At 32.6% G+C, this 16,583-nt stretch overlaps 1 protein-coding gene across 1 annotated transcript in view; it reads left to right on the top strand.

Moving 5' to 3' along the window:
* The first annotated feature begins 2,230 nt into the window (after positions 1–2,230).
* senju (UDP-galactose transporter senju) overlaps positions 2,231–16,583 on the top strand; it is a 48,239-nt gene continuing 33,886 nt past the window's right edge. Inside the window, exons 1-3 of the mRNA XM_072540858.1 lie at positions 2,231–2,489; positions 9,846–9,963; positions 10,016–10,202. Of these exons, the coding sequence (XP_072396959.1) occupies positions 2,402–2,489; positions 9,846–9,963; positions 10,016–10,202 (393 nt within the window). The 5' untranslated portion in view covers positions 2,231–2,401. The remainder of the gene's footprint in view (positions 2,490–9,845; positions 9,964–10,015; positions 10,203–16,583) is intronic.

Genomic DNA, 16,583 nt, shown 5'->3' with positions numbered 1-16,583 from the left:
GACAGTTGACAGTATTGTACAATGATTTTCTACAAAAAATATTCAGTTTTCATTTATTATAACAAAACAATTTTCAAGAATACATCACAACTTCTTTGGGGTCATATATGTCCCGATCTGCCAGATGAGAAAGTTTCTGATAAGGTCTGTCAGACCTCATCATTGTTTGAAGTCTTATAAAAATTGATTCTGTCATAGATACACGAAGAACTTTGACATACCCAAATAGACCTCTTTAATGTGTTAATAAAAATATAAAGAAAACAGAAAGGCATCTACAGGCAAATACAATATCTAATACATACAAAATACAAACACATGCTAGCAAATGCAGCAACACCAATAACATTTACAGCAAAATACATATATCAGAAAACAAGAAAAAAAACAAATAATGGGGATGAACTCAGGGAATAAACATATCTTGCCATGGTGAAAGAAATAATACATAAAATAAAAGTGTGTAGAATAGAAGTCTAAATACAATAGAATAGCATTAAATACACCAGGATACAATAGAATAAAAATAGATACAACTATCAGGAAAAAGTCTACCTGTAAAAATTAATAAGTTAAAGGCCTTGCCTATAGACTGAACTATCTATGAATAGGTTCCCTTTAAAGTAAGGTTCCATTAGTTGGGGGAATAATCAGACATTATACAATTAGAAGATTGTAAAAAGTTGCAGTTGTATTACACATAACAAAAAAATCACAAAAACTATAGTGAATGTCCAATATTTAATACATTTTGTATCTTTTTTTTTTAAGTATTAATAACAAATTATATATGCACTATCCTTTTATGAAAATATATCAGATTTGTGGATTTGGAGTAGACATAGTAGTTGCTTGAATGAAAAAAAAATATATAAGTACATACTTAGGTCACCAGGGACTTTATGCTAACTGAAGACAAATTCTCCACAAGAGGTTACAAAATGTCCTATTAAGTATAAATACTGGTGCATACTGTTCATATACAGCATAGCAAATACATCAAAGATCAATATCTCATAATTATAAAACCATATTTTTATAATGGGACCAGTTCCTAAACAAATGTTACATTTTAAAGAAATCTCTTTAGTCTAATTTTATAGTAAAATATATATTAAACAGAGAATTATAGTTCTCTAATAGAATTTGAATTTAAATTATCAAAAAATTTAAAATAAAGTGAAAAATTTATACAAATTGTTCAAAACAAATTTTAGCAAAACTTTTGATTTTCAAACATCTTAAACAATAAGAAATACAAATGAATATCGTATCTTTTTATTATCCTAACAAATAGAGTTCATTAAAGAAAAAAATGATAAATTAATGACCAACAGTGTATAGAAATTAAAACAGCTGTGGTATGGCCATCAAATTATTTCTCTATACATTTATCAAACAATGTAGATTATACAGTCTAGTGTAAATTTCCTCAAGATTCTTTCAAATGTTTAAATGATAGCACTAAAACATGTCAGATATATTGAAATATATTTTGGTCAATAGTTTCAATGGCCACCAAAATTTAACTAGAAATTCATTAATAAAGTAGGTCGCGAGAATCAAAATATAACAAGTATTATTAAAAAGACTCAAAATAATCTCAAAGTTATAAATAAAATCAGCTAACATGGAAAATTTATCTAAATTCTGAAGTTTACGCCGATACCATTTTTTATGATTTTCATGAATTCGCCATTATTGTCATAAAAGGAAAAACTTCAAATTTAGGATGTAAGATTGTGTCTTTGATATACATTAATTTCATTGTAGCACTAAACCATAAATAAAACATTAATTTTCTCCTATGGATGTATAGAAACAAAGGCTATTTAGTTTGGGGGTCGGTTGACAGACCACCTCAAAACTTGTTAAAAGGTTATCAAACTGAAATATTTTCATTGTTCCTGTTAAGTATACTTAATAAATGTGCAGATTATATAGAAAATACATATTTTAATTACCTGATTTCCATTTGGGGAGAGGTAAATGCCGTAGCCCTAAATCAACTAAAACAAAAACACAACTACTAAAAAGTAACGACAGATGACAGGATGAGCATATTTGACATGTTTGACAAAGCTGACACATCACATGACACTCCTTGATTTCTTCTAATTCCAATCCTTGTATCTACTGTGCGATCATCCCTTTTCTTCTTTTAATACAATCGGGATATTTGAACTTCCTTCATAGATCGTGTCAATAGTAAATATGACATAAGTGGGGAAAACATAACATTTATTATCAACAAATCACATCAACAATTTAGTTGACTTTTCGAGTTTCAAAGATAATGATATCTTAAAAGAGCTTGATGTAATGAATTAATATATTATATACTTAGATTTAAATATATTGTCAATTATGCTAGAACGATGTTAACCCGTATATTAAAACAATGTCTAGTTTAAATTGGAAAGAACTATTTCCAACTAAATTAAGTTTGATTATTTTTATCGGTTACATACTTTTATTTGTTAATCAAGGTAAGTTTTACATGTAAAATCTATGCTTGGCTTATCTATTCAATACTTCTCAGAAGTGGTTTTACAATTTTATTTATTTATAGCTTTGAAAGTTCTGACAAATATACCAGTGCATGTTTTTCCGGAACTTTCTTCAAATATTTAATAATGTAGTGTTTGATTTTCGTCACTCTATATCTAATTCACCTTAATAATTTCCACCTCAATACTGTTATTGTCAATTACTTTAATTTTTCTTTAATTTTATTCTTAATATATCTGTTTTTAAAGGTACTTCTTCCTTATAACGGTACCCTCTAATTTGAATGTCTTCCTGTGTCGCCCTTGGTTTGTTAAGATTTTAGAATATTTACTGCTCCATGATGTAACACTACTAAAATTACAGAAACTATTCCTGTTTATTTCTATTAACTGTGTAGAGGCTAGTTTTTTTCAAACATGTTACTTGTTTTCATATGTTGTGTCCTGAGTAATTTATTTAATACATTAAAAATAGTATTATAATGTTCATTAAGTAATTGTGTAGCATTTAAATAAAATATTTGTGTTAGTTTTTAATACCCCAAATGTATTTGATATTTTGGTTTTAATCCCACTAATAATAATTATATTTCTTTGTAAATCTATATATATATATATTGTGAGTTTTTGCAACTTAAAATCCCAGAGCTTCTCGCATCCCAGATGCCATAATTTTCTGTCATTTCGTCTCCTTCTTGGAGACCTCTACTTTCCATTTCAGTGTAGGTGTTTGAATTCAATTTTTTTCAGGACCCTCCTCATTTGTGCTGGTGTCAGTGCCAAATCTTTGGAGACTCTCAAATTATCTACAAATTTTTTTATGATCTACAACTTTTATTTGAACAATTTTACTCTAAAATGTATAAGAAACATTTTATAGGCAAAAAATAGTTTTTTCCTGTTTTAAGATTTTAACAAAAAAAATTAAATAAAACCATCTGTACGCCTTCACAAATTTCTGACCAACTACCCTTCATATATCTTTTAGAACCTTCAAATATCTATATAAGATTTTTATGTGAAATCAGTGATTTTCTTTACATTCACATTTTTTCAATTTCAAGTTTACATTTATTTAGATCTTTATATTGAAGATAAATATGTATCGTTTGAACTGAATCGATACATTTTTCTGCTTGCAACGTAAAGTGCTGTTGCCCGCCCATTCTTGTGATTTTTAAAAGCACACCCACTTGAGGGTTAAAAAAAATCTGAAAATTTTATTCAAATTGTTATTAATAAACAGTTTAAAAAAGTGATGACTTTTTAGCTTATAAACATTTATAATAACTTTGACGTTTTTTTATGTCATACACTTGTATGTAGGCTCAATGAAAAGCTGGTGAAAAAACTAGAACCTTCTATGACCAATAGGAAACCAGATAGTATTTTTTTTCTTAAACCCATATTTCCATTTTTTATTAACGTTAAGAGCTGAAACTTGAACAAATTGTAAAAGAAGATCTAAGTTTTGTGATACAATTGATAGATGGCATACACAGTGAAGGAGTAAAAAGTTATAACCCACTAAAATGATGGTACTCATAAAATACCGCCACTAAAAAGTGGAGGAGACAACTGTCTGCTGCAATATCTCAGCTTGTTTCTTGTTATTGGTTATAGAAGATTCTGTATCTGATTTTGGAAAGTGTGCTTTTTCACAAGCTTTTCATTGAGCCTACTTACAACCTTGTGACATAAAAAATTATCAAAGTTATTATAAATGTTTAGAAGCTAATAAGTCAGCCCTTTTCAAACTGTTTTTTAATAACAAATTTAATAAAATACTGAAGTTTTATTAATAAACCTTATAAATGAACCTGAAAGAATTGATTGCGATTTATAAAGTACCTGTTTACTGTACCTTGTACTTTAGCTAGAGTAGCTATTTGGGCAAGCACAGTTGTTTAAATAATCAATCTCCGGGATAAAAAAATTTAATAACTTACATAGTATTTGGTTAATCTGTTTGAAATTTGGGATACTTTATTAATTCATTAACTGCCACAATTTTAAATAGTTATATTACGTGTGGTTATGCACAAAAAACAAAGTTGTTAACATTAAATTACTACAAAAATAAGTGTTTTTTTATAATTATCTCGGTGAATTATTTACATATTTTATTTTGGCAACTCTCAAAATAAAGAACTTTTTAAGATCTGTAACCTTGATATTAAACATTTTTCTCTAGAATGTATAATAAACTTTTTATAGGTAAACAACTGTGTTTTTCACTTTTTAACATTGTTAAAAAAAAACAAATCAAAATCAGCTGTATGTCTCCACAGATTTTTCATCAGCTACCCCTCATATCGACCCCTGCAAAGAATAACGTTGTAACCAGCATTTATGATATTATTCAGAAATGATTAAAAAAGATACCAATTTCTTTGATTTCTTTTTTTATATGTATGTGACATTTTTTCAGTGTAAGAAGTAAGTAGTTATATAAATGTTGAACTCCTCTTTTAGAATAAGGTCTACTTTTTTTTATTAGAGAATAGGTTTTTGAACTGTGGCAGTTAGAGCTTTTGATATAAATATAAAGTTTATTATCTTGTAACTGCACTGACAATGTTCTTATCGGAAAAGTTAATATGAATTTCAAATTATTGCTCGTTGTAGGTTAAGGAATAATAACAGTAGATAGTTTTTAAAATGCAAATTTTATTACAAACTAAATATAAATTCGAAATAAATTTAAAATAAACATATTTATTTTATGTCTAATCTTCCATATCGCTGTCTTGATTAATGTTTTTGCAATCAACTGGGAGATTTTTAAAATAATCGTGGTAAGTGACAGGAATGAACTGACTTCGACATAAACTCTGCAGATCATCATATTTTGCTTTTGATATCCCTACATTGACAGTTCAGACTGAGGTGTGGTGAGAACTTTCTGCAAGTCGTAACAAGCAACTATAGTTTCCATTGAATTTTTAGCGATCTCTTTATCCCTTTCCTTAAGTTGCCTTACAACAGTCTTATTAGCAATATGGTTAGTGTACTTCAGATCCATCTCTGCTTTTTCGTCTTCACGTGCATTTCGGTAAACATAACAGAAGACACACTGGTCTTTTTTGGTTTAAAAAACTCGATGTTAAATTCACTGTTGAATATCTTACGGTATTGTCTTAATATTGCAGTAGACGAGATAGGATGTTCTTTCTGTATCCATTCCGTATACAAATCAAAAAGTTTAGAAATATTTAGTTTCAATTATACCAACTTCACTCTCTGACATATTTTTAGACATTGTTATCACCCAACTATCGGTTATATCAAACGTATCAAGAAACATTTTTTTACATACCACAGTGTGGCTATCATTTATAGGCAATTTATACTGAAATGTCCACTTCCTTCGAGATTCAATGGTAGTAATTAAAATACGAGTTCTTGTGTGTCTAGTAATCAAACGACTAATATATTGGGTCTGAAGATTGTGATCTCCCATTTTCCAAAACTCTTTAAAAAGTTGTTGCCTTGTTGTAATATTCAGTTTTTCTTGGCACTTTCGGATACATTTGTCCATACAACCACCTTGAAGTTGTCGTTGTTTTACAACTTTACCTTCTTTATTTATAAATTGTTCTCCTTTGTTTTTTTTTTCTGTTTACGAATTACATCTTTCCATTCCGTTCTATTAGCTTTACGTTTTCGTCCCCGTCTTATACTTTTTAAGCTAATACTTACGACTTGCCCTAATATGTCGTTTTAAATTGAACTGGCTATAAATAGCGATGTCGATTTATTATGGTTCCGCCGGAGGTAATCACCCAAACAGGAATGATTCAGATGTAGAGTAGAACTTTCTGATGATTCTGTAAATAATTAAAATAATTAAAAAACTTATGACTAACAAAACAATAAATTTACCAGATGATGAAGGAATATACTCCGAAACGTCGGGAGAAAAAGCTTCTTCAATTTCACTTTGCTCAAAATCATCAAATATGTATTTCATTTTGTTTCTCTAATGTTTTTTAAAAAGTTATTAGTTCATCTCCTAAAAATAAGATCAGAACAACAAAAAGAATATTTACTGTAGACCTAACTTAAACCACTTTATATAAGAACAAATTCTTTACCTGTATTTACAAATGAAGAACAACTTGCTTGTCCAAGTTACACGTCTTTAGTACCATTATGTACTTCTACGGGACCTTCTAAAAATTAACCTTGTTATCGTTATTTATTTTTAGAAAATTATAAAATATATAACTTGTTTGTTGCAACGCCAACTGTATCAGTCGAGAACTACGTTGATGTCTGCTCATGATTTTTAAAAAATAACACCTGCACTGTGTACTATTCAACTGCAAACTAAACACCGGGAAACAATCAAGATCTGTCTTGTCTATTTCCCCCTACTATTCTCACAATAAAATTGTAATTTTTTTTTATATTTACGGTATTATTCCATTCGGAATTTTTCTTGTTATTGCAGTTACAGCCACACCGACCATGTTGGCAGATAAAGCGTAAAAAGTTATCCAAGAAGAACACTGTAACTCAAAATCGCCAAAAATGTTAGTTACAACGTTATTCTATGCAGGGGTCGATATGTCGTTTAGATTGTTTCTCCAAGACAATGTATTAACTTATAAGAGCTATAACAAGAGCTATCATAACAGTTTTATTTGGCCCTCTGATTATTATGTGTTCCCAAATGGATAATTGACAAAACAAACGCCTATTTCGTAAGGCTTCCAGAATCATATTATTGGAACGGCATAAAGAAAATCCACAAGGAAAATAAATTCCTGCAGCTGGCTGTATACCATGTATCACAAAAAGAGGTTTGAATCTTTGTATGTAGGTATAAAGAAGTTCTAAAATCGCTGGAATTATTGTTATGAGCTAAAATTATATCGAATTATATTGTTACGAACATGCATTACATACAATATTTATATCGAATAAAATAGAATTTTCTGGAAAACCTGTTTTTCATTTCAAAGTGGTTACTTATCAAACCACCTAGTAAGTAATTGGAAAACACACTAAAAATATGAAAGAAAAAAATCGAAGGAATTGAAATACCGGTAAGAAATGAATAATTACGGCACTGATTTCTGGATGATTATGAAACCGCAAGAGTAAACTGAAGCAGTCGTTTAAAACAAAACAGAAAGCTAAATACAAGTACTTTGCATTTACAATAAGAAAAAGACGTCAATAGAAGAAGAAATCATTTAAAGGTTAGGAAAAATAAGGATAGCAAGCACAGAATGACTTCGAAGATGCAGTAAGATAACAAGAATGCACAGAATAAAAAATTAAGAAAGATATGAACATTTAGGTAGTGGTCAGGAGTGGAACGAAAGAGAAAAATGAAAAAAGTTCTCGGAAAACTGTAATATCTTTAAATATATATTTTTTTGTTGCATCCCTTGGTTACTCTCTCTCTCTCTCTCTCGATCTCTCTCTCTTAATGGCTTAAGTCGGGAGAATCCGCCTTCAAGCGTCCCTGTCTTTGGCTCCAGTTATCCACCCTCAGTATCTCTTTAGCATCGACTGGTCTTCCTACTGGCCGACGTCCCATCATAGTTCCACTAAGTATTTTACTAGGTGGTCCTTTAGTATCCATTCTTATAAAGTGACCTGCCCAGCACAATCTTTATAATTTTGCGTACTTTGCTAGAGAGAGTTCTTTGTAATTTGGTATATCTCGTAGTTGAACCTTATTCACCCCATACCATATTGTCGCAAATGGGTCCTAATATCCTTCTCAATATCTTTCTTTCAAAATTTATAAGGTGTATTGTCTTTTCTGTCATGATCCATATTTCTACGCCATATGTTGCTATTGGTCATATGATGGCTTTATATATAACTTTACTTCCCTATGGATATCTTTGGATCCGAACACCTGCGACAGGGAGGTATGTTTTGTTAGTAAGCATTATTCTTTTCCGTGTTTCCTCCTCTCTGCCGTCCTGTGTTATTTGTATGCCCAGATATGAGAGCTGTTGTACTTTTTCAATATTTGCGTGGTCCATTATCAAATTTTGCAAGTTTCGTTGTTTCCTTGTGTCTTGTCTGTCTTGTCCTTGTGGTTTACACTTTGTAGAATAGTGTGTGTTCTTATGTCTGTGATCTCATTACCTAACCATTTTGTTTCTTGAATTGCAGCAATTGTGAATTTGTATCTAATAGTTTATTTACTAAGTTTCTCTGCGCATTAGGTTTATTCAAGGTTCTGACATTTCACAATCCTATCTCGAATTCCATATGTTACCTAAGTTTTCGCCGATCCATCCATCCTATACTACGAGGCTCATCTGTTGATTCCGTAACTATAGTCTTTTCCAGGGATGAGTAGTTGACCCATCGCCCAAACTCCTTTTCAGATGACCATTTCTCCCTTCCTCGTCGGCCCTGACTCTACCTTCCTGTGAGGTTGGTTACCTAATTTCCAGTAAAGGCGGGTTGACACGATCCAAGAATGCTTGGATTCCAACTTGGACCAAGTGGACTTGTACAAGTGTACTTGTACCAAGTTGGTTGCCACAGTTAAATGTCTTGAATCACAAATAACCAAGATGGCGGAAGTGATTATGGAAGGTGTTCTAGTGGTTGGTGATATGTTGAATACATGAGCTTGAAATCCAGAAAATAGGAATAAAAAAGAAAAAATGCTGCACTTTTAGCATCCTTATTTTCATATTCCTTTATTTCTACATTCCATAATGCATCCTCAGCTTCGTATAACTCCATGAATCTAACACTCGTTTTCGATTTTTCTACACCAACGTCATTTTAATTTTACAATATCACACTACTTGGATCCAAGGAAGTTAGTTAGCGTCCTACTTAACTTGGATAGAATCTGTTGATACAATTGTACTTGGATGAACAGGTGACACGATCAAAGTAGCTTCCAAGTGTTGCGCTCGCATCGTTCAAGCAGACTTTAACCAAGTACACTTGGATCGTGTCAACCCGCCTTAAGGCTGCTTAGGTTTGACGTGGTTCATCATCATCATCATCATCATCTTGGTGCTACAGCCCTTAGAGGGCCTCGACCATCTCAAGCTTTCTACGCCATTCTTGACGTGGTTCAGCCGTATGATTAAGCCACACTTCTTGGAGGTGAGTAGGAGTGGCTAGAGGTATTATCAAGAAGCAACACCTTGTATTGCGCATCACTACTCCTTTGAACCCCCCTGTTGGTTACATTTGATTATTTGAATTTTTAAGGTTACCATTACCATTAAAAAAGATAATGAACAGCAAACCCTTTTCTTCAGCTACCCTGAGTCTCTAAGGAGACAGAATCAGAATCTTGCTTTCCTTAGCGGACTAAGATAATCTATTTTTTAGGAATTTTGGTAACAGCCTCACAGCGATCAGACAACAATTACAACTATAATATCGTAACAGTAGTACTATTGACAGAAGTTTTAAAGTTAGTCATTTCGTCAGTTCTTTATTGTAAAGAGTAAGTAACAAAACTTATTGTTAGGCGTAAAATGATTTCATTTTTTTTTTAGTAACACTGCTAGTCAACTGATCTCTGAAGTAATTAAGAACAAACATGTATTACTCCTCTACTTTGTTCCCGCTTTTTTATATTGCTTATACAACAATTTAGCCTTTTTGAATTTATCCTCGTTTGATCCAACTACATATTTTTTATTGCTACAGTTGAGGGTAGTTGTAACTGGTGTGCTTTTTCAGGTAAGCTCTATTTTAATCATTACTATATATTATGTAACGGAAATTAACCCAAAATCGTAGCAAAACTGAAAGCAAAGTAGATAAAAATTTAATCAAATAAAATGGAAAAATGCCGCCAACATATATTTTTCTGAGTGACGGGGAAACTCGGAATCCTATATAAAGGATTGGTTTAAGAAAGAATAAAAGAAAAACTATGAAAGATGCTTAAACTTTCTTTAAAATCAATATATATATATATATATATATATATATATATATATATATATATATATATATATACAGGGTGATTGATTAGAGTGATAAAGTTCAGTAGATCCGCTATAATAGTAGATAGCAATAAAAGGTGATAACAAAAATTGTAGTATAATAGAGAAATATACGAGCAATATAACGAACCAACTCTAGCACAATACACTAAACTGCAGAGATTACGGTGGGCAGGACACGTGGTCCGCATGCATGAGAATAGAATCCCCAGAAAATTACTAAATGCAAGAATGCAGGGAAAAAGACCTGTTTTAAGACCTAAAAAGAGGTGGGAAGACGAAGTCGATGAGGATGCCAGGAACTGCCTGGGAACGCGTTTTTGGAAAAGAACAGCGGTAAATGGAAATGATTGGAGAAGCCTGTTGAAGGAGGCCAAAGCCCGATTTGGACTGTAATGTCATTGGATGGATGGAAAAAAATTGTAGGTAACTTTCAGGTTCACATTAAAAAATTAGTAAGAATGTTACAGGGTGTTTGATAACATATTGGCAGGCCAAACTTAGGTTTTTTTTTTAAATATAACACCGTATATATCCGACACCCTCATTAGGGTAAAAGGAAGGGGAGAAAAAAGGAACACCGTATATATATATATATATATATATATATATATATATATATATATATATACAGTGGGTGATCAAATTATTATGATCACTTCAAAAAACTTTGTATTTTGCTGTTTAATAAAGAATAAAACTGCATATAAGCGTCTAATGATGTGAATATAATATAAAAATAGATCATAAACACGTTCTTTTACAAAATTTTAAAATATTTTTTTCTTTGACCTTAAATATCAATTTTTTTAAATATTTTGTGTGACCTCCTTGAGCTTCGATGACAGCTTTGATCCTCCTTGGCATGCTTTGAATGTTTCTCAGGCAGTCTTCTTTTATTTTATAGTTTCTGTGCCAGGTGGAAATGAGTCTCTCAATTAACTGCTGCTTATTTGTGACAGTTTCCTGGGCAATCCTCCTCTTCATGAGCTCCCATAGATTTTAAATCGGATTGAGGTCTGGGGAATTACCTCGCCTTCGGAAGAAGGCCGACTCATCCATGAGTATCTCCACTGTAGACTCATCGGAGAAACAAACCTGTGAATAAAAAAACTATAAGATACTTTTTTAGGATAAAAACAGTGGTTATAGGGATTTAAACTTTAGTAGTGGCGTAATTTACCTTATTCCAATCTTCAATTGTCCAATTTTGGTGTTCTTTGGCCCATTCCAGTCTCTTTTTCATCATTGCGGTGGTCAACTTTGGTTTTTTGGCAGGGCGACATGATTTGAAAAATTGCTCAGCAAGCCTTCTGCGGACTGTCATGTCAGAAACTGGCATTCCAGCTTCACGAATAAGTCCCGTGAGGATTCTTCTTGGCTTCTTTCTATTGTTTACGAAGATATCCCTCATTTTTCTTTCGTCTCTGGGTGTAGTGACACGCTTTCGACCACATTTTTGGGCACGCTGGTGAGTCAGGGGTTTGTTGGTATCAATTTTTTTTTTTATATTGCTCACTGTTGCTTGCGCTACTTGGCATTGTTGAGCTATCTGACGTTGGGAAAGCTTTGTATTTAATAAAAGTGTCTTTATCTCCACCATTTTACACACAGGGACGTCTTTAGCCTTACCCATTATGATTTTCTTCTCAAAAATCGAAATGTTTTGAAAATGTCTTTACAATTGAAACTGATAGTTTTTTTTTCACTCACAATCACCACTAATACATTAATAAAACATACTACAAAGATAAAACGATACTAATCTTTCAAAAACAATACAAAAACATACAAATTCAGTTGTAAACTCCAAGCGCAAATTCACCACAATGTGTATGTTGTCACATAATTAGACAAAAATGACAGTTCTAGAGCTGTAAGCGTTAAAAAAGAAAGGATATTAGTGACAAAATATATTGGTATACCTTAATCGTATAGCAGCATATGATTTTATTATAAAATTTTTGAACAAATTTGAAAAATTTAAACTTTTGTGACTAATCATAATAATTTGATCACCCACTGTATATATATTTATATATATATATATATATATATATATATATACACACTCAAATGCAAAAAAAAACGCAACGGAGAAAATTTTGGTCAAATTCAAAGTATTTCAGTTTTTTTATTTTTAGCTATATTTTGATGATTTTGTTAGCAAATTGTGTAATTAAGAAATTTTAATTAAGTATAGTGAGTTTTTTAATAAAATTTTGTATTTGACTTATTATACGGGGTTAATCGAAAGGTGGTATTGTTGGTGGTATATTAAAAAAAGGGTACTACGTGATTCGCTAAAATTTCCTCAATATACGGTGTGCAGTCAACGAACCCTCAATAAATACCAATTCAGTGTACGCCTCTCGGGATATTACTGCCCATAGTATCACCGAACCCCCTCCATTGTTAACGCGGGGATTGAAAGCGCACTCCGCAAATCTCTCTCCAGTTCGACGCCATACTCTTTATCTCCCATCTGATGAGTGAGGATAGTATCTTGACTCATCCGTAAAAAGAACATTACTCCATTGTCCTAAATACCAATGTAAATGTTCCCTGGAAAATTGTAGTCTAGCCACTCTGTGTTGTGGAAATAATTTGGGTCCAGTTGCCGGTCTGCAACTTTGCAAACAAAATTCATGTAATCTTCGACGAACTGTAAATCTTCTTCTCATGGCGCCGTCTCCTTTCGAAGGTTAGCGATCCAAATGGCAATTGTTGTTTTGGAAACTGCTGCGCGAAAGCTTTCTGCGGATGAGCGGTCGAACCATCTCCTCAGGCCTTTCAGCCACGAATTCTGGCGTCTTCCTACTGATCTTTTGCCCTGTACTTTCCCTTCCAGTGTAACTTGAAGTAATTCGTATCTTTCGCCTCTCAACACATGACCTAAGTATTGCATTTTCCTCTTTTTGATTATTATTAGTAATTCTTTTTGTTTACACATGCGATGAAGTACCTCAACATTAGTAACTCTTTATACCCATGGAATTCTCAACATTCGTCTGTAACTGTAAATACACTTACAGTATTGCCTCGAACCTCTTGAAGCTGATTTCTTGTTTGCACCGCTGTTAAATGACGATCCCGCAAAGCGTTGACTCATATAAAACGACCATCTAAAGCGGTAGTTTTGCGCTTCCTGTCACTTCCCGCTTTACGCTTGTTTGTTCCAGTTCGTATAAAACGTTCCACTATCCTTTGGATGGTAGAGCAATGAGTGTGTAGTACTCTAGCCACATATTCATAATTTCGCCCATCTTAAACCAGAGCAACGGCTTTCGCACAATCTTCGACACTAAGAACCATGATCAATAAATCATAAAAACTCAGTTTAACTGGACATATTAATTTTCATTTTACAAATCAGAAATATCTTACGGTGACTTATCTGCGCTAACTTAATCTTTATTTTTGTTTTGTTTTTCTTGATGGATTGTTACATTTTTATTTACCTCGTACTATTTTATTGACTGCATATATACTATTTTTAACACTGCTGTCAGAGATTTGGCAAATGGTCTGGAGCCTCTATTTATCTGCCAAGTAAAACACCGCTAACGGCCGGCGAACCACTTCGCCGACCGGCCTTATCGCTCTCCAGACGAAATGTGAAATTGGGAAACTGATGTTACTGGAAAGGCCAATCTGCTACATGGTGTACAGTGGTACCTCAAATAAAATCGACCTAAAAATATTTATATGTGTATATTTAAGAACATTAAAATCAGGGAATCTAGATGGCCATGCATGAACGCCCCACCTCCCGCGTCCTATCCATCTATTTCCATAAGATGTATGAAGAATATGAAGATGTTGACGAAGAGCAACTGAGATCCCATCGTGCATAAAGTACATACCTTGGGCGGCTATATTAGCTAGTAGATTCGGCAAAATATTTTGTAAGAAATCTAACTACACAGGACCTGTCAACTGTGCAAACGAGATTCGCAAATCACCTGGGGATTTTCTTCTGCCCAAATGCGTTGCACGAGTTGTTTATTCCATCCCTCGTAAATTGGGCTTCATTAACTCAAAAGTAAAACTGATTATTACTGTAGCTTTTCTTGTGAAGAAAAGTTAAATAAAATTCTGAGAATTCAATAAACATACATATTTATTTTTTATTCTCCATACTATAGTATGAACAGTTCCTTATGGCTCGCCCTGTATATTTCTTCAGGTTTATTTTTCATTAGAATAAATACTAATGGTGAAGCAGAGTTATTTTATTATTATTGTATGTATTGTATTGTAAGAACCAGATATTCTGAGCGACAAAAAAAGGTAAACACTTACGTATGTTTATTAGAATTCATTATGTTTTTACATATCGACTTATATTGCCATGAACAAAAATTGATAAAATTTTCAGGTTTATCTGTTTATTCTCTGCGTGAATCATTTAGTGATAAAGAAGCATTCAGTTTTCGTGACTTAATGGTGTCAGTTAAATTTTAAATTTCTTGTAGCTGATTCAGAAGCCTTTTTTATTGCTCAAAATACCTAAAGTGCGTGGAATTCGCCGGGTGTCCTAGCTAAGTGACTTTGAGAAAGGTCGAATTAAGAAAAGTTTCTAGGAGGACCAACATATCCTTATGCAGTATACGACACTGCGAACGAGCGTGGACTCAGGAAGGCTGAGGACACCGAGCGACAAAATCATCGATTGAGATCTCTTCTAAGAGACATATTTAGTAGTACTCAAGCCATCGCAAATAAGTGGTTTGAAGAGTACGGAAGAACTCTGGTTCGTGTGTGTACAGTAAGCCGCCGAATACGATAGTTTGCCCTTTTTTCTTATCGCTCATATTGGTTGCTACCTCTCACAACTGAACATCGGTGTATCCTTTTGCTCTGGTATAGAGACAGTATTCTAAGAGACCGGGAATGGAATCAGGTGATGAATCCCTCTTCTGTCAGGGGATGCACGATGGTCGGGCAAGACTGAGGTGGCGACGTGGTGAAGATGTGACCCACAATTTGACAGAGAGCGGCACGCTCACAACACCGTGGAAGTTATGGTGTGGGGTGTTATTGCATACGGTAGCAGATCCCCACTAATTTTCATCAGAGGCAATATGACAGTCCGACGCTATACTCAATAGGTAGTGGAGTCCCGTGTTATTCCATCTCTAAACAATCGGATAAATATTTCTAGGTGTACCTTTTTTTGTCAGTCGGTATGTCTGTAGCTATTTTCAATGTTCCATCCATAAATCAAGCTTAAATTCGTATAGTGTTATTAATCGAAATACTAAGTATGTATTTTCGTAAACTTAGTTACCGCATTTAGTTTTATAGTTCAATGATTAACATTACCCACCACCTATTGTTTCTTCAACATATTTCTATGATACTGAGTGTTTTTGTGGGTTTTCTCTATTCTTTCTATTACTGTTATAAAAATCTCTGAAATCATTACCAAATTATTTATTTAAATTTTTAAATATTAGGAATAGTTTCCTTTAAAAAATCGAGCAATTCTCTAAATACTACTTTTGACGATGATGGAAATTATAAATAGTAAACCCAGCTTACGAAAAATTAAAAAAGATTTACGATTAAGTTTATTAGTTGTTAATAAAGATTGCGAAAAGTCGAATGTGGTCATTGATAACATATAATCATTCAGGTTAATAAAAATTTTTAATTAAATGGCAAATAAATGTAAGATAATAAATTTAATATACAGTGGTACCTCGACATACGAGTGTAATTTATTCCGTAATCTTGCTCGTATTTCAAATTCAATTCCAATTTCAATTTTCCCCATTAATGCTTTCCAGTCCCCAAAAAAACACGTCAGTTGTTTTTGTTAAGTGTTTTTAAAGAAGAAAAATGTATTCAAAAGAAGAAACATTTATTTCTAAGTAACAAAAAATACATACATATTCTGTAAAAACATAAAAAAAGTGAAGTTCTTACGGAAGCGCTTAATTTTCGTCAGTGGTCTTCGCTTTTTTCCTTATTCTTTGCTCATTTTCATCTACAGATCGTTTAAAAAACTGTCCGTTTCTTCCTCCCTTTCAGAAGATTGCGGAAATGTATTAGGCAAGTTGAACTCGTTGAACAACACCGATGCACAACCAGTTGTAACTTTTTC

This window comes from Diabrotica undecimpunctata, chromosome 8, assembly GCF_040954645.1.
Source record: "Diabrotica undecimpunctata isolate CICGRU chromosome 8, icDiaUnde3, whole genome shotgun sequence".
NCBI classification, from domain to species: Eukaryota; Metazoa; Arthropoda; class Insecta; order Coleoptera; family Chrysomelidae; genus Diabrotica; species Diabrotica undecimpunctata.
The sequence above is the reverse complement of the archived record's forward strand: the minus strand, read 5'-3'. Positions and strand labels throughout refer to the sequence as shown.